The 23,819-nt window shown below is 40.3% G+C and overlaps 1 protein-coding gene across 3 annotated transcripts in view; it reads left to right on the plus strand.

Moving 5' to 3' along the window:
- Positions 1 to 23,819, plus strand: part of TGFBR2 (transforming growth factor beta receptor 2) — a 147,606-nt gene that overhangs the window by 58,134 nt on the left and 65,653 nt on the right. For 2 of the 3 annotated variants that reach the window (XM_027775945.1, XM_006158954.3), the window contains one exon: positions 11,302 to 11,376. The exons of the other annotated variant lie outside the window; for it this stretch is intronic. Coding sequence is in view for 1 of the 2 variants with exons in the window: in XM_006158954.3 (XP_006159016.1) it covers positions 11,302 to 11,376 (75 nt within the window). In the remaining variant the exon portion in view is untranslated. The remainder of the gene's footprint in view (positions 1 to 11,301; positions 11,377 to 23,819) is intronic. 3 annotated transcript variants of the gene reach the window in all.

Raw genomic sequence — 23,819 nt, forward strand, 5'->3', positions numbered from 1 at the left:
TCCTGCTGGCCTTGTAATATTTTGCCCTCCAGGTAGTTGTTGCTTCTGACGGATGCAAGATGATGATGATTCCATTTCTTCCTGTGGCATGTCAGTAGGGTCTGGAATGCTATGCAGGCAGATTGGCTCATCGCCAGGAGAATTAGGGAGAAGGGAGAACAGGAGAACGTTTGAGAGCCTCTGGAGCCAGCCTCTGGACATCACTTCTTCAATTTAATCTTAAGAAGAAGCCTGCAAGATACGCTTTATTCTCTTCATTTATAAATGGAAAGAAGGGGCCTGCTCAAGGCCACTTCAGGTTTGCTTGTGTATATGTGTGTGTGTTCTAGGCTTGCGCCGTTGCTTTCTGCTAGGCTCTTTGTCATAGTGTGTGTGGGGGGCGGGGGGGGGGGGGGGGGGGAAAGAAGCAGGAAGGGGATAAAGGGACATCATACCTGAGAAAGGGGAAACTTGCTATGTAGTGTCGCCACTTTAGCGCTCCTGATTTAATTGATTTGCTTTGCTTGCGTGATCTGCCTCCCTCCTGACTGTCTTTGTACCAGAGAAAATCAAGCTAGGTTAGGCTACTCTGCACAGTGAAACCACACACACAGTTCTCCCTCCGATGATGGCTTGGTGGTGGTGGTGGTGGAGGGACCCACAATGGGTGACAGTTGGCTATGCACTGTTCTTTTTTTATTTTTTAAAAGGAATTAGTTTATTTAACTTTATTTATTTTAATTTGACCAGAGCAGGACAGAGAGAGAGAGAAAGCGATAAAGTAAGCTGCCAGGTCTGGGACGCGAACCGTCATCGGCCATGTGGGAGTCCAGTGCTCTCCTCTACCATGTCACCTGCCTGCCCTGGACATGCACTGTCTTCAAGATGTGTGTCGTAAACCCCCAAATCTGAGCTTATAGGACCATCACGTGGATAATAACTGCTAGTGAGGACAGGAGCAGGATTTATCTGACAGAGTGGAGACGAGGGCAGTTTGATTTTTGAGGGCTGCTAATTTGAAAACTTGTAAGTGCTTGAAATTCTCCTCCTCACCCATTACTCTGGATGGTTTCCACCTTTTATTTGCTGGGATCAGCTTTTTAATTCTTGGCACCCAGCGTGGAACAACTGTCCCTTTGGGTGTGGTAAAATTAGTCAGCCTAGGACCTCCTGCGTAGGTTTTTAGGGGTTCCCTAGCATCTGTGTTTTGTTTATAGGGTTGAAGCAATAAATCATTAGAAGGGATTTTGCTTCAGGGCAAGTGCCTTTGACTGCCCAGATTCTATCTGGGAAAGGTCAAGACAGGCAGCTCTTTTTTTTTTTTTTTCTTTCCTCTATTTTTTTTCTGATGGAATATTTCCCTTCAAATTGTTTCAGCTCTCCAAGTAAAATGTAGGCCTAGTATTTGAGCAGAAGCCCCTTCCCTATCCTTTAGAGGGGGCGTTTCTCTAATTGTTCTCTAGTGAAGCCCATGGCCTTGGGTTGAGGAGACTCAGGCCTCCTCATTCCTCCCCTCTCCTCTGGTTTAGAACATATTTGGGGTACCTGGAAACCCACATTTCCCTTCTCAGGTGGTTCTGACCTGGCATCTGCTGTCTGCAAAGAACCTTAGGTCCCTTTTCCTGATGGCCTTCATTGTCATTGGTTAGGTACCTTCTGCCTAAGGGGTAGCTAAGGGACAGCCGTGTGTGTGTGTGTGTGTGTGTGTATGCGTGTGGTGGTGGTGGGAGTAAGCCTTGGCTACACCTACACATTTCTCAACATCCATCTTGACACAGGATGGAGCAGGCAGTGGAAGAGGAAATCACATTGTTGACCAGAGCTTGGCTTGGTGTCTCCCCTTATCATTTCTTTCTTTCTTTCTTTCTTTCTTTCTTTCTTTCTTTCTTTCTTTCTTTCTTTCTTTCTTTCTTTCTTTCTTTCTTTCTTTCTTTAAATATCTTTTATTTTATTTATTTATTTATTTTTGGAGAAGGTTTTGCTATAGGGTGCGTGCGCTCGCCAGGCAGACAGAGACAGAGAGACAGAAAGCGAGAAATCACCCTCCAGGGGGAATGGCCACGCCGCAATCCCTTCTCCTTTCTCCTCTCGGGATCTTGGGCACGCATGCACACGTGCCCAGTGTGAGTTTTAAGCCACTGGGTCCGGGACACGAACCGCGGTTGACTACATGGGAGCCCAATGCCATAGCCATTACGCTATCTGCTGGTCGCTATTTATTTTTAAGAGAGAGTTTTGCTATAGGGTGCATGCACTTGCCAGAGAGACAGAAAATAAGAACACACCCCCTGGGGGGATAGCCATGCCACAATTCCTTCTCCTCCATTCTTCTCTTGGGATTTTGGGCATGTACACACAGGCACCCAGCATGAGTTTTAAGCTGCCGGGTTCAGGATTTGAACTGCAGTCAACTACATGATGTTACCATGATGCCATCTGCTTGTCCTCATATCATTCATTTCTAAGGAGGAACTTTGATGTCCTAAGAATTTTAAAGTTGTATCTGGTCTTCCAAATATGGGAAAGATAATACTTGTCAGACAGGTAGAAGGATAAAACTAATTTCATTGAGCAGTTTGCTAGCTTGAGGTGTAACTTTATATATTCTGACTTATAGTATATGGGCCTCTATTTGTACCCTTGTCCTGTGCCAGGGGTGGAACAGGCATTAGAAACACTTGCTTTGCCTAGGTATTGGGTAGAAATTCGTTTTTGTTCATTTGATCATCTTAATCCTGAAAAGACTAAGAGTTTGCTTAGAATCATAGTGTTGTATTTGCTTTGGGACATTCAGTTTTGTATAGTTTGTGGTTTTTTTTTTGAGGGGAACTTTAGCTCTGTTCGTTTGACTTGGCTTATCTACTGTTTCACTTATATAATCTTTTTAGATTTCTCAGTGCCTTAGTTGCATGTCCTCTGTGTATTAAGATCACTAGAGCAGGGCAAAGCTTATCTGAATTTTTTCTTCTACTATTGTAAATATTTTATTGGAGTGATCCAGGACCTTTTGAAGCCTCTTTAAAGAAAGCAAAGATATTAGGACAGCTTTGAGAGTAAAATAGCTCTTGGGTGCTGTAAAAGCTGTAGGATTGTCACAACTATGCATTTTAGAGAACTAATGATTTGGCCAAAGAAACAGCTGAAGGCATGTTTTGGGGTAGGTGCATATTTTCAGTATAGGCCACAAGTTCCTTATTTCTTACAGTCTAATTATTATAAAGAATTCGTTGACTGTGGGCAGATACTCACTGCTGCTTTGTGGATGAGTGCCTATCACCCCCAAATTCTGCAGAACTTTTCTAAGTAGGGAAATGGAATTAGCCTTACACCCCCTGCAGTTTTACTCAGGAGACTTCATGGACACAGTTCCCAGTAATGGTGGTACAAATCATACTTTGACCTCGATCTTTCAGAGCCCTTGTTATTTAGCTCTTGAAACAACTCTCTGAGGTAGGTGTCGTAGTGCTCATTATAGGGCCTCCAGAGATGAAGAAATTTGCCTGAGGCCACCCAGGGAGCAAATGGTTATGTAAGGGTTGGAACCAAGGTAGTCTGGTTTGAGGTTCTAGACCCGTAATCATTATTTGTACTGAGACTAGGCTGCCTCAATTGGTTTTAACCATTTGTCCATGATAGCTTGAGCATTGGAAGATTTTTTTAGGGGATTGGAGAAATTATTATAATAATCAGTATTTTTCTAGTGTTTTAGCATTATTTATATGTTATATCTTTTCATTTCCTTGGTGAAATTAAAAAAAAAAAAAACAGTTGGTTTATATACACCAAGTAGTCAAACATCATGCCTGTCTTATGACCCTAATGGGAAAATGAAATACATACATCAAGTGACATTGTCTCAGATGAATCATGGAACACTTATACCATCAGGGAGATTAAGTATTCAGAGTGAAACAGGTACTTTATTAGGAAGGATTGGAGGAATTGAGGATGCCTCAAATACATTGGGGATATGGTAGGCTCAAGTAGGTTTACCAGAAGTGCGCAGATCCTAACTTTTAAGGCTTTTCCCCAGTATAAACCCGTCTCCTGGCTCTTGGGAAGATCCTGGCAATAAGGTTAACAAATGTTATTAAGTCAAACAATATTTAAGAAATTATGCAATGCCCTGAATCTTACAGCTCACCTATGAAAGAAAGTTTATAGAAGTTTTCCCAAATTTGGAGACAGTCCAAAAATGTGTATGACTTTACTGGTAATGAATCATGAAGCTGAAAGAAACGTCCTCATTACTTAAGAATAAATTATAAATTCTGATCAAGGGTTCTAGAGAAAAGACCGAATTATTTTTCTATTCTCTCAATAGAGAAGACTGCAAAATATTATGAGAATAGATCATCAAAGAGCAAGCAACCAAAAAAAAAAATGTAAGAAAGATATTTCAGAGATGTGTCAAGTCATTGATTAACAAAAATACTTGTTTTCCTTTAAATTTTATATGCGTGGCATTTGTAACTTTTTGTAATTTATAATTTGCATGCCATTTTAAAGCTAAATAACTATTTATTTTTATACCTAAATCTTTATTCTAATTTTGCATCCTTTTTCTTAAAGAGCACCCCTAAAATTTGCAAGCTTCAATTTCCACAAGGTCAGAGTCTATACTTAATGGTAGGATTTGACTGTTGTCTTAGAAAATAAATTTTAAAATGATTCTTCCTCTGTCTGCCTCATTGCAAACAGAGACTGAAATCTTCATTGTTATGTCACCAGACCAAAAATTTTACCCCAAGTTCAGCAAACCCCTTCATCATTTTCCCACTTTAGAGCCCCATGCCAAGTAGAAAAGATATTGAAAATAGGTGGGTGGGTGACCAGGGGAAGTCCTCTGACCCTACTGGCTTTCATTTTTCTCCTATGTACAATGACAGGAGTTGGACTAGATAAAATTTTCCTAATTTTTCTCTTCTAAAAAGTTTCGTTCTTTACGTTAATAAGAGTTTGAAAGCATGGAGGTTGACTTAGAAAACATTTACATAATTCTTAACTAATCAAACTAGAAAACCACCAAAAAATTGCAGTAGGTCAAAACGGACCAATAGCACAAACATCTACTTGGAGTTTGCTGGAGATGCCTACTAGTTAACAACAAAGAAAAAGAAACCTTGACTAAATAGCATGTTTACCTCAGTTAAAACTCCATGCTGAAGAGGCTTACTGGGTTTGGGTCTTAAAATCATTTCTCTTTGGTTAATTGTGGTGTTTTTATTCTCCTTTTTCTTCCAATTGGAAAAAAAAAAAAAGTCTATGAGGTTTTTCCTAGGGCAGAAAATTATGAAATGCTTTGCTATGTCTAGAAAAAGTAAAAACCTAAAGGAACTTCTATGTGTTTTGGGGGAAAAAAAGGAAACTTGTCTGGATATAATTAGTGTTCTGTTGCCTTTCAAAGATTTCTCCACCAGTTTTCTTAAAATATGCTCAGAAAAGGCAGAATTTGCTAGAGATTAGCAGTTTTCAGACTGCCGTTTTAGGCCAGGGAGTAGCTACTGAGTCCCATCAATGCATTTCTGGAAGTTTGCAGACACTCGTCAGCAGAGACTAGGAATCTTTTAACTCTTGCTTTGAGTGACTATCTTGTTATTACCTATCGCCTTTATGTTTGATTCTCTAAAACTATAATATTGGGCAAAAGGAAAGACCACATATCATCTGTCTTTCATATGTAAGTGACAAAAAGTCAAAAATAACGCAGAGTGACTTAATTGGTATTCATCATTCAGAATGGCACTGCTATAGAACATTTTCTAACAACCTCAACTCATCGTGGGCACACTTATTTGTATAATTTCTACTATTAGAATAAATTTCTCTTCTCATATTTTGCATAGTTACTCTGATCACCTACTTATTTCTTCTAAAGAGCAAAAGACCAGTGTTTTCCTTTGCTGCTGTCTCCTGTGTTCCATCACCTCGGGCCTCAACCTTGCTTGTTTGAAATTCTCACTTCCTCAAGAGCCTCTTTCTTCTCTGAATATCCCCATTTCATGAGTTAGAATTTGCATCAAGGCCCAAATCTTGAGCTCAAGCATTCTGATTCTGAAAAAGATCTCCTGGTAACAGCAACTAAAGATGTGTGGGGCCGGCAGGTGGGGTGGTGGTTAAGGGCATTGTGATTCCCACTTGGCCAGTCATGGTTCAAGTCCCAAACCTGGCACTTTGCTTTCTCACTTTTCCTTTCTCTTTCTGTCTCTCTCACTCTATCCCTCTCTGGTCAAATTGAAAAATAAATAGATACATAAATAAATAAAATCGAATAAAACAATTATTTAAAAAATGTGCTAATCTCTTGCTGGTCATGGGATGGTCTTGGCCCAGTAGAATCAGCAGCACTGAGAATTGGAAATGCAGAATCTTGGGTCCCTCCCCAAACCTGTTGCAATCATTCTGCATTTTAACACCATTTTTTTTTTTTGAGAGATTTTCACTGTAGGGCGCGTGCGCTCGCCAGACAGACAGAGAGAGACATAGAGACAGAAAGCGAGAAATCACCCCCCAGGGGGGATGGTCACGCCGCAATCCCTTCTCCTCCATTCTCCTCTCGGGATCTTGGGCACGCACGCACACGCGCCCGGCGTGAGTTTTAAGCCACCGGGTCCGGGACACGAACCGCGGTTGACTACGTGGGAGTCCAGCGACATAGCCATTACGCTAACTGCTGGTTCCCATTTTAACACCATTTTCAGGTGATGTGTATACACGCTGCAGTTTGAGAAACATTGCTCTAATAACATGAAAATATTTTCTAAGGAGGAGTCAAATGATTTTAGTGCATCACACCAGGTGTATTTCTGTCAGTGGGAAAGAGGAGAATTCAAGGAAGAGTTGGGCTTAGTTTTATGAGAGTCTTTTGCTTCACGTAACCTCAGAGGCCCATTTTAACTGTCTATAAGGAGTACAGGAAGACTGGCAGGAGGGATAGGACATTGATTGCGAGTTAATTTGGTGAGTCCACTTTAACCAGTCTGTTTTCCCAATGCATCCTTAACGGTACTCTCCTCCACAAAATGTCCCTTGCCCACAAACTGTAGAACCCAATGATCCATTTCTGTGACAAATTTCCAGCATTAATCACGTTTACCTCATTAGGCATTTATTCACAGAACACCTAGACACACATAGGGCTTAATTAATTCTGCAGCTATGATACCTTGGCATTTCTTAAATATGTAGTACTCTGCTCTATGCAAGGAATGTGCCCAATAAATCAAGGCGTTAATGACAGGTTTTTCAGGAAGTGATTCTATTCCTCACCATTTTTTTTAAATGCTCCTCTTTTGTCTTGAAAAACTTACTTGGTCGATGTCCAGTTATGACTCAATACGTGTTTCTTGACTTTCTCAATATTTCTTTTAGATTGTTCTGAGAGTGCCGTTGTAGGCTTTTTCATTGATTGGATTTTGTGTTTGACGTAAGGCAGCTTTGTTTTCACCTTGACTACTTTTGTCTTGTGGAATTACAGGTGGCTGTCAATTACTAATGTCCTTCGGTATTAACATAGTGGGCACAATAACCAGTTTTCACAGGTAATTTCTGATTTTCCCAAATAATTTTATTTTTCACTTTTTTTCAAATAATTAACTTTTATTTAACTTTTATTTATTTATTTATTTTGACCAGAGAGAGAGAGAGAGAGAGGGGAAAGTGAGAAAGCAGGCTGCCAGGTCAGGGTATGCGACCATGGTTGCCTGTGTGGGAGTCCAGCACCCTTAACCACTACGCCACCTGCTGATCCCTTGACATTTTTTTTTTTTTTTGCCTTTGACATCTGCACTATACTTGACCAAAAAAAAAAAAAAAAAAAAAAAACTTTCCATTGCAACCCGTATTGCTTGTTGCTTCCTCTTGAGTCAAATGCCAACTTATTCATTAAAATAGCTTAACTCTTAATACTGAGAATTTCTTAATCGGATATTTAGATACTACAGGAATCTAGTTACATGAAATACACGTGGTTCCATTTTTTCCTCTTAAATTATGCCTTCATAATACAAAGCTGAACTCTTATTTCCCATTATCTGTAAAAATCTCCTAAGTGGATTTCTGTTCTTTTGTCTCTTCTCTCATCAATATACATGTGTAGCCCTCAGTAAAATCACCCCCAGACATAATTTTTTTCTTATTTTGAGAGGTTTTTGCTATAGGGTATGCGCTCGCCAGAAAGACAGAGGGAGACAAAGAAACAGAAAGCGAGAAATCACCTCCCAGCGACATAACCATTGCCTAACTGGTGGTCCCTAAAATTCACTGCTTTTAAGGGGTCATAGGGTGAGTGCTCTGTAGACCTAAGACTAGGGGTGGTGATTTTCTCCCCCTAGGTTGATCTTCTCATTGCCAGGTTTGATCAGTGGCTTTGTTGTTTGTAGCCACCTGAGGTATCGTTTGACAGTTAAGAGACGTGGAAATCTTCAACCATCCACTTTGTGTACGTTGCTTTTTACAGTGGAGGTTTGGTCTGTCTGCGTTCTTTAGTTTCTGTGAATTTGGAGAGCTGTGAGGTGTGGGTGTTAAGAGCTGTTATTTTTCCATTTATTACAACTGCCTTTGATTCATTTATTCTCTCGTGTGTGAATCTTTTGTAGAGGGCCCGACACATTATGACTATAGAAGCCAGGAGAAATCATAAAGTAAATCATCCCATCTGAGTCAGGATCATTTTGTCGCCACTCCTGTCCTTCCTTATTATGACTCATCGGTTATCTCCAGTCATTGGGGTTGTTAGAGAAGGGGTGCCTGAAGGGGTTTTGGTCATTGGAGAGTGCGTGGAGACACCATTCTACCTGCTTGAGGGCAAGGATCCCATACTGTGAAGCTGAGCTCTGTTGCACTTTGTGGAAGGCTCTGTTAAAATGTCACATGCCAGACCCAGCAGATGGTATAGTGGTTACATTGTTGGATTTCCACATAGTTGACCACGGTTCAAGTCCTGAACCCGCTGGCTTAAAAATCATGCTGGGCATGTGTGCGTGTGTGCATGCCCAAAATCCTGAGAGGAGAATGGAGGTGAAGGGATTGCAATGGGATTGCATCCTCTCTGGGAGGAGATTTTTTCGCTTTCTCTCTCTTCCTTTGGAGAACCCACACACCCTATAGCAAAAATCTCTTGAAAAACAAACAAAAAAAGTCACAGGCCAAGGAGACTTAAGTAAGAAGCGTTCCTTAGATGATGACTTAATAGGAGTGGGTCTACCAAGGAAGGTCTAGAAGGCCTTCTTCTCTACCGTAGTCTCCATCGACTCCAGGCAGAGCTGCCCTGAATAAACACCCGTCTAGGCATCGGGAGCACTGGTGCAAGGAGAGCTTCCACCTCCGTCTCCCGCCTCCCTTCAGTCCAATCGTCACCTGCGAAACCCTTTCTCTATGGAAAGGCCACCGACTTCCTAACACCTCATGTCCTACCTGCTCTGTCTATGGCGCTAAAAGAAATGAACTGAGAATTTTAATATTCTTAAGTCTTAATATTCTGTGGCACTTAGTGGAAATGGTTGAAATGTAACTTTTCATTTGGCATGCATAGATTAGCTTTCAAAACTGTCAAAAACGTGTCTTTCAAGGTTTTAATGATGTGGGAATGAGGATGTTTGTAACAATTATGTGATCACAGAAATTTATTTATTCAGCATTTTACAAAGCAGTTTCACAAACTCAGTGTTGCTTGTTACCAGTTTATTAATGAGATATCTATACTGTCTTCAAATCATAGGAAGGAATGAAGTTACTTAATAGTTCAGTGTTAACTTCTTAAATAACTATTGCCCCTAACAATAACCTGTACCCACTGTGAACTGGGTCTATTGGCTTTACTGCTCCCAAAAATAGAACTTCTTTTATATAAAAATAACTTAGTGGGGATGGCAGGTGGCATGGTGGTGAATGGCGCTGGACTCCCACATGGCCAACCGTGGTTCAAGTCCCAGACCTGGCAGCTTGGCTTGCTTTCTCACTTTCCCTCTCTGGTCAATTAAAACAAATAAATAAATAAAGTTAAATAAAATAATTCTTTTAAAAAGAAATTTAAAAAAACTTAGCTAAACTGTAAGTGTCTGTTTAAGTCCTATTTTGCCAGCCCAAACTATTTTGTTCGTCTCTTTATCTTTCTTCAGATATTCATCTTTAAGAAGTTCTGAGAAAGGAAGGGAAAAACAATACTAGTCCTCTGATACAATGTACTGTTTTGATTATGATTAGAACTTTAATAAAATTTACCTTCAGGAGAGTATTTAGAGTGAACTCCTTAAAAACTTGGGAGAGGGGGCCAGCAAGTGGCATGATGTTTAAGACATTGGACTCCTACATGGCCAAGCATAGTTTGAATCCCAGACTCAGCAGCTTGAAAGTCATTCCAGATACGTATGTGTGTATGCTGGAATCCCAGAAGGAGAATAGAGAAGAAGGGATTGCAGCGTGGCCAAAATAAAAAAAAGCTTGGGAAAGTTTGATCTGGTGTCAACCTCTTAAATCATCTTCCCATGTGACGCAAGATGATCCTGGCAGCTCACTTGGCTCTTCAGCACTCTAAATTGAAATGTCTTGAAGTTACAAGAAAATAAAAGGATCAGAGTGGGAGGTTGATGATTGTGTTGATAGAAAGCAGCCGCTTAAACCCCAGTTCACCACAGGCTGTGAGCTCTTTGTTGGGGGTGACCAGTAGTGCAGTGGAAGGTCCTGATTTTAGTGAATGTCTCTGCCCACAACCCTCTTAACTGCATATCTCTTGGGAACATATAAAATGTCTTTCACTGTTAAAATAGCTGTTAAAGGAATATTATAAGGGACAAAGGCAAGAAAATGGTTGTTTGCCTATTTGGGCAGACAGATTCAATAAACAAAACAAAACAAAAACAGCTAGTGCCAGGAAAACAGAAAAGAGAAATACTGTGAATAATTTTACTATCATTGAGACTTGTGGGTGAAAGACCACCAAAAAGAAGATTAAGTCTAGGGACTGGCAGGTGGCATGGTGGTTAAAGGCACTGGACTCCCACATGGCTGACCACAGTTCAAGTCCTGGACCTGGTGGCTTGCTTTCTTACTCTCCTCCCCCACCCCTCCCATCTGATCAAACTGGAAAATAATAATAAATAAAGTTAAATAAAATAATTATTTTTAAAAATCTTTAAAAAAGAAAAGAAAGTCTAGTATGAGAACTTTGAAGAAAATACATAGACCACGTCTGGTTATAATAATCCTTTCATAATCCCTTCCTTTAATAGAGTGCTTTATTGTTTGCAAAACAGTTTCTCTTGCATGTGGTATTAGCCCTTGGAAACAGTTCTTTGAGATGGGTGTAATTATGCTGTTTTACAGATGTGGACATTGAGGCCCAGAAAGATGAAGCCATCTGCCCAGGCTGTAATAGGACCACTCACCCACTGACACATTGTAAAGTATCAAGAATTTATCTTTTCTTCATTTTACCATTGTGAATCATTGTGCTTCCTCACTGTTTCACTTATAAGTAAATCTCAGAGAAAAATCTCTGGCTGCACGGTATTTTTATATTTTCCTAGCTAATTGTAGAGGAGTCACTGGAAGGGGTTGACATCAAAGCCTTGTTGTTGCCTTGTAAATTAGGAGCCATGTTTAGGAGGAGAGAATTTATTCTTTCAAGATATGCTTCTTTGTGGGTTTTGTCCCCCCAGTTTTACTTGAGTTCAAATGAGGAATGAGTCATTTTTCTTTTCCCCTTTTCTTGTGGGCATAGCTTCTCTTTTAAACACCACGTGGTCTGGCTTTTTGAGAGTTATGTCATGCTGCCATTTATAAAAGGTGAGGCCAGTTGCTCCAGGCCTGTGATTTTTCTCTTCACCAGAGCTGCAAGGAGCCTCACTTGATCAGCCATGTGGGCATCTTACCTAGGAAGGGCACTGCAACTTAAAACCACAGAGGTGTCAAATATTGTCTCGGGATTCCTCTACCAGAACTTCTTGAACATGAGTGAATAAAGATACAGAGAACAAAACTGTCAGAATATGACTAACAAAGACATGTAATTTAGTCAAATTGCTTTGATAGAAAGGAAGGTTTGGGCCAGCTGGTGGTGTGGTGGTTAAGGGGTTTGGGTCCCACACGACAGACTGTGCAATTTGAGATCTGGACCCGTGGCTTGAAAAACATATCAAAGGAGCCAGCAGGTGATGTGGTGGTTAAGGGCCTGGACTCTCACATGGCTGACCATGGTTCAAGTTATAGACCCAGCAGCTTGAAAACTCACCAGGCTCATGTGTGCCCAAAAATCCCAAGAAGAGAATGACGGAGAAGGGATTGTGGTGTGGCCATCCTCTCTGGGGGAGAGTGATTTCTAACTTTCCCTCTCTCTGTCTCTCTCTGGCAAGTGCACATACCCTATGGCAAAAACCTAAGAAAAATTAAAAAAGAAAAACGTGCCAGGTGCGTGTGAATGTGTGCCCAAAAATCCCTAAAGGAGAATGGAGGAGACGGGATGGCAGCATGGTCATCCCCCCTGGGGGTTACTTTCTCACTCCCCCTCTCCTGCCTCCCCATCTTTCTGGAAAGTGCATGTACCCACCCCCCCTCCCATAAAGCAAACAAACAAACAAAAGATGGAAGAAGTTTTACCTTGAGGAGTGGCAAAGACTACCTTTATGACTATGATATTTTTCAAAGGACATTGTAAAGAATGACTTCAATTTGCAGACAGTCTGCCAGCCTGCAAAGCTAATTTATATGCCTGCTTTTCTGCAACTTGGTCTCTATAAATGAAAACTTCCCCACAATATAACAAGAGAAGTTGGGCCATGATGTCGTTTTATTTCATTTGGGGTAGAGATGGTTTTAAATGAGCTCTACACTGTGATGTGGACCTTCTTCCTCTTCTTTTCTACCAGTATTCGTCATGGTGAGTTTTCCAACGGGCCTGGTTGGGACTAAGGATCCTTGTGGTCCTTCCTTCTCGGTGGAGATTTTCTTTAGCAAAGAAAAAGTTCATTAAACAATAATTTACATTATGATTGCAGAGATTTTCTTCAAGCTATGTTATGCTTTTACATGTTTTCTATGTAAAAGGGATTCTGTAGTAAGAATCCTAGAAGAATGTTTTATGTATATTTATGTTCCTTATATATAGTCTTTTGAAAAGTTGTAATTTTGGGCCAGCCAAGTGGCATGGTGGGTAAGGTGGCTGGATACCACATGGCTGGCTTCCCAGTTTGAGTCCCAATTCTGTCTGGCCACTTGAAAAACATACCCCGTGGGGCCAGTAGGTGGTATAGTGGTTAAGGCACTGGACTATCACATGGTCAATTGTGGTTTGAGCCCCAGACCCAATGACTTGAAACTCACAAAGGGTGCATGTGCATGCACGTCTAAAATCCCAAGAGGAGAAGGAATTATGGTGTGGCCATCCCCCGGAGGGTGATTTCTCACTTTCTCTCTGTCTCTAGGAAACACATATGTCCTATTGCCAAAAAAGGCTCTCTTTCAAAACAAAACAAAACACTCCAGGCATGTATGAGTGTATGTCGCATATTCCAAGAGGAGAGTGGAAAAAGAATAGTTGGTTCTCCTGGGGTGGGGGGCAGTTTCTCACTCCTCCCCGACTTCTGTCTTTGTTTGTCTCTAGCAAGCATACTTGGCCTGTAGCAAACTTAAAAAAGAAATAGTAATTTTTACATATTGATTCTTGTTAAAGCAGATATAATTATGCCAAGAAAAAAACACAAAAACTCGAATTTTGAGCATTTCAAAATACTCCTTTATATCTGGTATATAGATAGTGTCAATATATATTTGTTTAATGGAATCAAAAAAGAAAAGTAATAGTCTATTAAATTACAGGGTTATACTGACTTAAATATTATCTTGTTTATGTTGTCCACTTAGCATTGGGATTTTATGAAGGAACATTATCCACAACTGTTAACTCCAATCCAATAAATTATTTGCCTTCCTAACTTTTTTTGGTAGATATTCTTTCTCAGGTTGGTCTTGAATTCACTATTGAATTCACTATTCATGTTGCTTTGTAAGGTCAAAACATTTTAGAAATTCAGCTTTCTCAGGAAACCTGCTTCTCAGATCTTTCAAAGAGACCTTCCTTTAAGCTTATTGTCCCCTTGACAATTGGCGAAGGAATTCCATCCTTTAAAAAGATAAGAAAGTCGTAAAACTATGCTTAAAAATGCATCTAAAAATGTCTTCCAGGGAGGATTTATACAATGGCAAACCAAAGGTGCTGAGGTAGTTTATGTTTGTGATCCCTGCCTCATCCCAAAATATTATTACTCTGAGTCATAATAAGAAAATTATTTGAGTTGGGCTTGACTGTACCTGTATGCATTTTGAGTAGCGTTCTGTTATAATGCAGTTTATGATTTTCCTAGCAGCCAGCTCAGCACTGAGAAGCATCACGTGCAGGCCTATCCCCTCTGCCCAGTACTGCCGAGCTCCCTAACTCTGACCACTCAATTCCTATGGAGCTCTCTGTTCTATATAGAATAAGTCCTTTCCTGAACCTTATTCACGTTTTCAACCCTAGCTACACATTATATCATTGAGAAGCTTTTAAAACAGCGCCAATTCTGGGCCAAACCCTTAGAAGTTTTTATTCATTTTCCCAGGGGTAGGATCCTGGGATTCTGATTATTTTAAAGGATCCCCAGATGATTCAGATGAGGTTGAGAAACACAGATCTAGCCTAAAACCCCAGGAAATTACAAGTGAAGAATTTGACCAGAGAGGTCAAGATACGTAGTGGATGTCTCAGGACAAAGAAGCACTACCTACCTACCAGGGTCAAAGTCTCCTGTCTGTTGACCTTTTAAATCCGGTTTAACAAATATGACAAGGTTTTACAATAGCACTCTGGGTGGATAAAATTTGTTTTACTTCTAAAAACTGACCAGCAGAATGAGGAAAATACAGGCCCATCTAAAAGGCTGCCTTACAGTAAAAGTGGTTAAAAACCAAGACCAGGAGAGAGAGAGAGCACTGTGGATTTGGTTGGAGATGGCAGTAAGCATGACTTTTCAAAGGAGTAGACGGTGGATATGGGGCTGAAAGGGGGCCAATTGCCTACTTATGAGCCCAGGTCAATGATCCTCCACTTGCTTCAAGAAAACAATTACATGGGGCCGGCAGGTGGCCTGGTAGTTAAGGCTCTGGACTCCCACATGGCCAACCACAGTTCAAGTCCTGGACCTGGTGGATTTCTTTCCCTCTCTCTCTCTCTCTCTCTCTCTGGTCAAATTAAGTGATAATAATAATAATGAATAAAATTAAATAAAATATTCTTTTAAAAAAAAAAAAAGCAATCACTTAGAGATCTAGTCAGCCATGTGAAAAGACCTAGACCACTCCTCATGAGCAGCTGCAACACCAGGCCATTCTCGGAGGCTCTTCCCTCACTCACATAATCTCACAGGTGGCAGAGAAGGCACTGAACACCTTCCAGGAGCTAGTCAGGCCTCCTTAGGTTCATCTCAGCCTTACTGTCCACCTGGCAGACCTGATTGGGAGGCGGAAATGCTGTGGAAGGCTGACAGAAGTAACGAGTCATAGGGTTTCTGATGGAAGGGGTTGGTTATCAGAAAACTACTCAGATGGAGGTAGCTGAAGGCCAGTCCATGGAATTGAGACTTAAATTCTCCAAGCTCTTAGTTCTCTGGTAAATTTGTATAAAACCATTGCAGAGCCAGGAGTTTGTATCATGCTTCTGCAGTTAGCAAGGGGAAGAGGGGCCTCCCACAGTCTTCCTGAGCTTCAGGTCAGCACCTAGGCTCGTCTTGTTTCTGACCTCCCACTGGGGCCCGGTTCTATCATCAGTACTTGCTCAGTTTCTAAAACAACTATTCTTTTCATGACTCTCAAAATATATATGGAGAAGTTCTTTAGAGTCTCCAAATTTTCACTAGCCCCCCACTTATCTTTTGGGTTCTGTGTAGATTTCATGTCACACCAAGTAGCCTGCAGGTGCCTCAAAACAAGGTGTAAAAGATACAAACCAAGGAAACCATTCCACTCATTCCAGAGGGTGCCTTCTTTTTCCTGGGCCTCACTCACAGATGTACTCCCAACGTGTCCCCACTTCAAGTATCACAAAGCTATGTGTCCTACTTGGGAGTTCTGAGGGATCTTGAGTTTTAATTGGGCAGAGCTTCAGTGAAATACATTTTACTACTTCTAATGCCATTGTAGTGGGTTTGTGACCGGGGAGGTTGGGGATGACTGGACGATGTGGATCAACACTATAAAGAGTGTTAGCCAGAAACGCAGGACTGAGGGAACTTTTTTACTTTATAATCTCCCTGACAAAGTTGGGATCAGTGATGCAGCCATCTTGGGGAGCAGCACTGTACAACAGAACTTCCTGCTGTGATGAAAACATCTCCTACTTGAGTTGACCAGGGTGGTAATCATTAGCCACTTAAGGCTTAAAACATGGCAGGTATAACTGAGGAGCTAAGTATTTAATATTTTTTATTTCAATTAACTCAAATTGGAATAACCCCCAGTGGTAATGGCTATTATTATGAACAGGGCAGTTATAGCACATCTTTAAAAATTTCTATTTTCCTCCATTTCCAAAGAGGTACATTCAGGTCATGTGTGAGCACCTATCATCCTAGCGAGAGAGATGAACGCTATTTGTACTTCTCCATTCTTGTGCTTGGGAACGATAGGCTGTTTTTGTCCTGGAAACCTGATAGTCAAATGTTTATACATACTCTTTCATAATGCACTCTAATTATAATACTGTCTTGTAGGAGGATGCAGCCAAGCCCTTTTTATCATCTGCGTTTTTAGTTTTAATCTTGAAAGAGCTGTAAAAATAGTATTGTCTTGTGGGAGAAAAAATAGGCTGAAGGTCTATGTGCCACGGAGTGGTAGCGTTTACAGACCAAACTCCTCCTGGAAATACTGGGTGAAAGCAAGTTAAAGTGGCAGGTAGACAGCTCTTAGAGAAAACTTGCCCTGGAGGAATGCTTTTAATTGGGTTTAGCTTTCATCAGCAGAGGCCTGCAAAGGTAGTTTCTCTAAGGGCATCGGGATTTTCCCCTGAATAAATTCTACCTTTGGTCACCTCTCTGCTATGTTCTCCTAGAAACTCAACCATATTTGGCACTCTGTGACTTAAACTCTCCCCAAAACCTTGGGAAAAACAAACAAACATACAAAAAACAAAACAAGCAAAACCCCTCAGTGTTATTTATTTGTTTGTTTGTTTTTCTAAAATGTTCATTTCCTTGCTTTAGGCTTCTATTGACTTTGACTAGAAACTTAATCTCTGTGTCTGGCTCTGCATTATATTTGAGTCATTGAAATGGGGCTTAATAAGAATTACTTGATACCTTCTGAGTCAGAAGAGCCTTACTTTTTTTTTTTTCCTTTCATCTTGGGCAAAGGGGATTTGCATTTGAGAAGTCCTGCCAGCTGAACCTTCACAGTTTTCAGCTCCTTGCAAACCTCCTTTTGGCCCTTTCTGCTTATTGCCACTGAATTTAGGGTTTACTATGGAACTTTGACCCTTGTCTCTAATTGTCTCTGTTCGTACCTCAGCAGTGAGGTTACAGACAGCCTCTCCTGTCATACAAAACACATTTCTTAAGAAGCTGGAACGTTAATTACCAACAGCATCCAAGCCAGTAGGCCAGTCCCTTCCCAGTGGGATTATTATTCTAGCTCTGCTCCACTTTGCTTGCCAGGTCCCTTGAGGCCTCTGTGTTCAGATCTCCCTGGAAGCTGAGGAATCCAGGCCATTTGGGATTTCTTTAGCCAGCATTGTCCTATGGAACTTTCTGGGATAATAAAAATACTCTGATTTCTATTCCCGAGGGCATCGGGGGTTTTAAGCACTCGAAAATGGCTAGTGCGATTTAGAACAGAAGATTTGATTTAACTGTAGCTCATTTACATTTACATTTTCTAAAGGCCACGTGTGCCGTGGCTGTTGGACCACTGCAGATTGTGCCCTTGGCTTCGGAACAGTGTGTCTGAGAGAGGCCTTTTCCCTGGATGCTCTGTGGCTCTCCACCTTTGTGAACCAGCTCCTCCCAGGAAAGAAACCCTCTCCTTGACTTCCAAACTGACTTCCTTTTACTGCTAATTTTGACTGATTAAACCTTGAGCTTTTTATCTTTGTTTAAACTCTTGTTTACACTCTCCGTACCTGGGTTCACCATGTCTTTTTTTTTTTTTTTTCCCTTTTCCTCTTGTTCAGTTTCTTCTCTGAGGACATCCTTATTCTTTGTCCAGCCACTTCAAATATGTATTAATTGGTTAACAATAAGAAGGGTTTATCAGAAGGGTAGATTTCTGGTGGAACTGTAGAACAGGGAACTTGGCTTCGGAGGACGCAGAGAAGAGGAAAGTTGTAAACAAGTGTTTATTGAGAACCAACTGCCATGGGTCAGCCAATATTCCAGATTCGAGGAGTCCCAACAGTGAACCAAGCCAGTCCCTGTGTAGAAGTTCACAAACAGGTTTCTACTATGTCAGGGAATAAACGCAAGGTGAGGAGCAGAGAGTGATGGTAGTGTTTGTATTTTTAGAAGGAGTTGTACAGAAGGAACGCTTTGATCAAGTGCTATTTGAGCAGCAATTGGAACAAAGTCAGAGGAAGAAGGCAGTTACTTGGGGTTAGAACATTCCAGTGGGAGAGGATTACAGGTATAAGGTCCTACGTGTGCTTGTCATCTGTTCTCTTCCTCCCCACTCCTCCCCATGGTTACTCATCTTTTATTTCTCTTAATAAGAGTTACCTTTATAGACACATTTTTACCCTGACCTGCACAAGGAATGGTGCCAGTCTGCAGATCGACAGGTGTTGGTAAATGATTAGACTAAGAGGACTGGAGACTGTGAAATAGAGCCACCAAATACTTTCTCAGGCATCTCTGACCATGCAGCATTTTACGTATCTGGGCTTTCACTCCAGCATGAGGTAGAGTTAATGAGTAAGATTATTTGAGTAGGGCAAAGGTGCCAAGGGTAGGTGCACACTGGAACTTGCATAAAATGTCTTCTTAAGACATACAGACCATTGGAATTTGACTTCCTAGCCAGAGGTAATTCGAAACATTTCAAAATTTAACATACTTGTTCCACTCTTATCCTAGGTACTAAATATTATTTCAGTATTCCAATGTGGTCATTCCCCATATATAGCAGGAGTCAGTTGTATCCCAAATCTATGTTAGAAGAATGTATCTTGAAGACTTTGCTTGTGGTTCTCATTTTCCATATTAAAATAATTTCTGGGATCTATCATGACTTTTTCCCAGCCATTGACAATCAAACCATGTCACTGTGTAGATGCTGTTCTTTCTTCTCACGAAATTGCTATGGTTTGAATGTGTCCTCTCCAAAATTCATGATGACACTTAATCCCCACTGTGATGGTATTAAGAGGTTGGGCCTTTTAGGATGTGATTAAGTTATGAGTAGATTAGTTCCTTGTGAAAGGCCTGGAGGTAACTAGCCTGGGCCCTTTAGCCCTTCTGCTTTCCACCATGTGAGTACACAGAGCTCATTCCTTCTAGAGAACATAGTAAAAAGGCACCACCTTACAAGCACCTTAGACCATTCCTGCCGGTGCCTTGATCTTGGGTTTTTTGGCCCCCAGCACTGTGAGTAATAAACTTCTACTCTTTTTAAATTACCCAGTCTCAGGCATCTTGTTATGGCAGCACAGGTAGACTAAGGCACCAACTTTAGTACAGTTATTAGGACGTGGAGGGAGTTGATTTTTCACCCATTGGATGGTAGCATGGTACAGGGTGCTGCTATGGACTTCACAAGAGACCTTCATGCTGTTTACTTACAAATAACATTAAAGGTCTGACAACAATGAGTAATGCCCAGGAGAGGCAAAGATCAGCCTCACACTTTTTAATCCAACAGTACTCTGAGAAAAAAAAAAGCAAAATTGCCCAGTTTAGGGGCAGATTCTCAGATTTAGTTTTAAATTTCCTGCCCTTTGTTGTCCTTTCTTGAAGTCTTAACAATACTTAAAACTTGTTTCTTTTTTATTTCACTTCCTTCCCTTGAAAAAATACAAAGGAGGAGGTTTCAAAGCTTATGGTGTTATCTCAGAAACCAAAGCGAATCTGAATGTGCTTCTTAAGTTTATGTCCTCTTGGCCAAATAGTCTAGAGCCATTTGGTTGCTAAGAATCAGTTAAAAGCCTTCACATTTTTTTCTCCAGAAGTGGATTGTTGTTTTAATATAACAGTGAAATTACATTAGGAATGGTTTCCACTTTCATTCTTTTAAAACTGACTGTGTTTCTTTTCTTTGATTTCCTTACCCTTAAAATAAATGACATAGTAGAAAGAGCTCAAGAAAGAATTTTGACTTTTAATTCAACCTACATTCATTGAGCCATGATTAGTGGATCACACGTAGCTTGTAGTCTGTTGTCTGCAGTAACCTTAGCAAGTCACTTACCCATGTTCCTAGTCTGTAAAATGAGACCAATAATGCTAATCTTCCATCATCATTCATCACACATAATCAAGACATTGATCAAGCAATAGGATGTTTTCACACGATCAAACTTGTTTGTGTTATTATTTATCACTTGAGCTGAACCAAGTGTAGTCAGTGTAAAAACAGACAGTTTGAACACTGGCTGTTGTTATTTCCAACACTTATAGTAAATGTCTCTTCTCTAAATCAGAATTTCCTCCACATCCCCCATAAAATGAGAGGAAATGCCTACAAGGGCTGCATGGAAAGTGGTCTTTTGTCCCCTGACATAATTTTCCTTCCTTCTGACCTTGTGATATACAAATGACACGATGTAGTTTTGTTCTTACAAGCCTGGTCAGTTTGAGTACACAAGTTTATGTATAAGTGTTAGGGTAAATGTGGCATTTTAACAGCATACTAAGAAATTGCCAAGAATAGATTTTTCAATTAGCAAGGAAAACAAGACAACAATTACATGTGTTTGATGATTGTGAAGCCATTTTTCTCTTTTTTTAAAAGAAATCATTTTCTTTAACTTTATTTATTTATTCATTTATTTCATTTATTTTAATTTGACTAGAGAGGAGGGAGAGAAAGAGAGAGGGAGGGAAGGAGGGAGGGAGGAAGAGAGAGAGAGAGAATAGGAAAGCAAGAAAGCAAGCTGCCAGGTCTAGGACCCAACCCTTAACCACCATGCCAACAGAAGCCATTTTTCTTATAAGTTGAATCCTAACATTTCATTCCTTTTAATCAGGGTTGACAGGCTTAAGCTTGGATATTCTTGAATTAGTCAAGTTTCTCAACTTTTCAGGGTTGGATTGTAAACATATTTCGAAAAAGAAAGAAATCTTAGAGATCATCATGTCCAGCCTATCTGTTTGACCAACCAGAAAATAGGCATAGGGAGTGGTTGAGTAATTCACTGTGAACACTAAGCTAGGTAGGTTGGTTTAGATGCTTCTGTACTGCAATTAGTCTGGTCATTTCTCCTCTAGTAGAAATGGTATAGCAATATGACATAATTTGTTTTTATATGAGGAAAGGAGAAGAGATTAAGGAATATTACTTCTCACATATCTGTATGGCATAGAATACTTAATTTGATACTTAAAGATCTAATAAAATTGTTGCTCATATTCTTTTCCAATTCTTTTATCAGCTCTGAATTCAAGTATGTTCTTCTAGTTTGTTTTATTGAAAATAGCTGAACATATCTGCATACTGGTAACTTATAAGAATGGAGGTTTATTTAGCTCACAGTTTGGGACTAGTGAGAGTCTATTTGTTGGTGGGGTCCCAAGATGGAGCACATGGCAAGAGCCTGAGGAGAGCGAGCTCTACTAAGTTTCTGTCTGTGTCTGTTTTTCTCTGTCTCATTCCCTCTTCTTATGAACCCTCTAGGATTCAATCATGGGGCCTCACCTTGATGCCTAATTTCTTCCAAAAGGCCCTACCTTTCAACACCATAATCAGATTACGTTGCTGCTCTCCTAATCCCATTATAATGGCTCACCTAGTTCAACACTTGAATTTTGGGGGTACATATTCAAACCATAGCAACTGGTTTTGTTTCCTTGACAAAGAAAGCCAGACAGAGTTAGTTTTGAAATTTGAGAATTCCATAATCTGCACATGCTGCATTGCCTGCCATTCTGATGTCTAATTTACTGATTCTAGTTAGCATTTTACCAAATAACACACTAAGTATCTCAAAGTCAAAAACATATCAACTTTCATCTGATAAACGTGCAAGTCAGCAGGAGATCTGAAAATGGAACTCAATTCTCAGGTTACTGCCTGTTTGCCAGACCTAAGCTAGTTATGAACAATATTTTTCTTAAATGTTTTTGCCATAGGGCATGTGTACTCACCGGAGGGGAGAAACAGAGAGAAAGACAGTGAGAGAAAAAGTGAGAAATCACCCTCAAGGAGAGATGGCCACACCACAATCCCTTCTCCTCCATTCTTCTCCTGGGATTTTGGGTAGGCACACTTACATACTTAGTATTAGCTTTTTGTTTATTTTTTTATCATCATAATCTTGTTTATATTACATTGAATCACATATAACTTTATAGTGTATTACATTTCTTTTCCTGGTATGAGTTTCCAGCCAACGGGTCTAGAACTTGAACTGTGGTCAGCCTAGAGATGTGGGAGTCTAGTGTTTTAATGGTGACAACTGCTGGCCCCTATGAACAATATTTTAAAACCAGATTATTTGGTTATAGATACTGAATACTCTTGGGAACATTACTATAGTAATAATTGATTCCATTGTATCTTTTTGAAAGCTTTGGAGTACAGTGGTAACAAAAATTATTTTATTTCTGGGGCCAGCAGGTGGCAAAGTGGTTAAAGCACTGGACTTTCACGTAGTTTGGGTCCCAGATCTAGCGGTTTGAAACTCAGGTTGGGCTTTCTCTTTTCCCCAGCCTGATGTTTGGTTCATGTCACAGTTCCTCTAGTCAGGATTCACCATGTAAATTCAGCTTGAACTGGCCTCATGTCCTAGTAGTTAAAGGAGCTGGATCCCACATGGCCAACCATGATTTGAATCTGGGCCCTGGCAACTTGTAAAACATGCTAGGTTTGTTCATGCGTGCTCCAGATCCTGGTAAGATGGAGAAATGATGGAGGAGAAGGGATTGTGGCATGGCTGTGCTCCATTGGGGGTGGGGGGGGGGGCCGTTTTTCCTCTCCTTCTCCCTCTCTGTCTCTCTGGTGAGCACACATGTCCTCTGACAATCAAAGTGTATATATATATATATACTGTTAAGATTGACTTTATCAATAAAAAACTAAAATTGGCAAGTATTGATGACAGTATTTGCTCCAAATGCCTCACATTCTTCCAGGTTTCAGAAGTGTCTGTTATCCACGTGATCTCTGTTGAGAAAGCATTCTAGCTTGTTAAATATGGCAAAAGTGCCAGTATTCTGAAATACTGCCTTTGGCAGCAATTTAGATATTTCCACCTGCAAGAATCATTTTAAATGTTTAGATTTTGTCTCCTCTTACATGATCTGATTCTAGGACATATATCAAAAATAAATAAATAAATAAAAGAAAGAAAGAAAGAAAAGAGAAAGAGTAAGAAAGACAAATTTAGCAAGTGTTGGGAGAACCCACACTACACTTCATTCCTCAGTGATCCCAGAAATTCAGGGATAAGCAAGAAAACAGAATGTGCATACATAGGAGTTATTTGGAGTTATTCAGGCTGGGGAGTGTTTAACAGGGAAAGATGCAATTGAAACCCCAGCTCAATTATTTTATGTTTGTCACCAGAGAAAGGCAATTACTTTTCCATTCAGCGACAACTTGGTTTATTCTATAAATGGCTTCTTTAAAATTCTCTTGTAAACTACATTTAAAAAAAAAAAATCTTAGTT

The sequence above is a fragment of the Tupaia chinensis genome, unplaced genomic scaffold, assembly GCF_000334495.1.
Source record: "Tupaia chinensis unplaced genomic scaffold, TupChi_1.0 Scaffold000617_2, whole genome shotgun sequence".
In the NCBI taxonomy this organism is placed as follows: domain Eukaryota; kingdom Metazoa; phylum Chordata; class Mammalia; order Scandentia; family Tupaiidae; genus Tupaia; species Tupaia belangeri.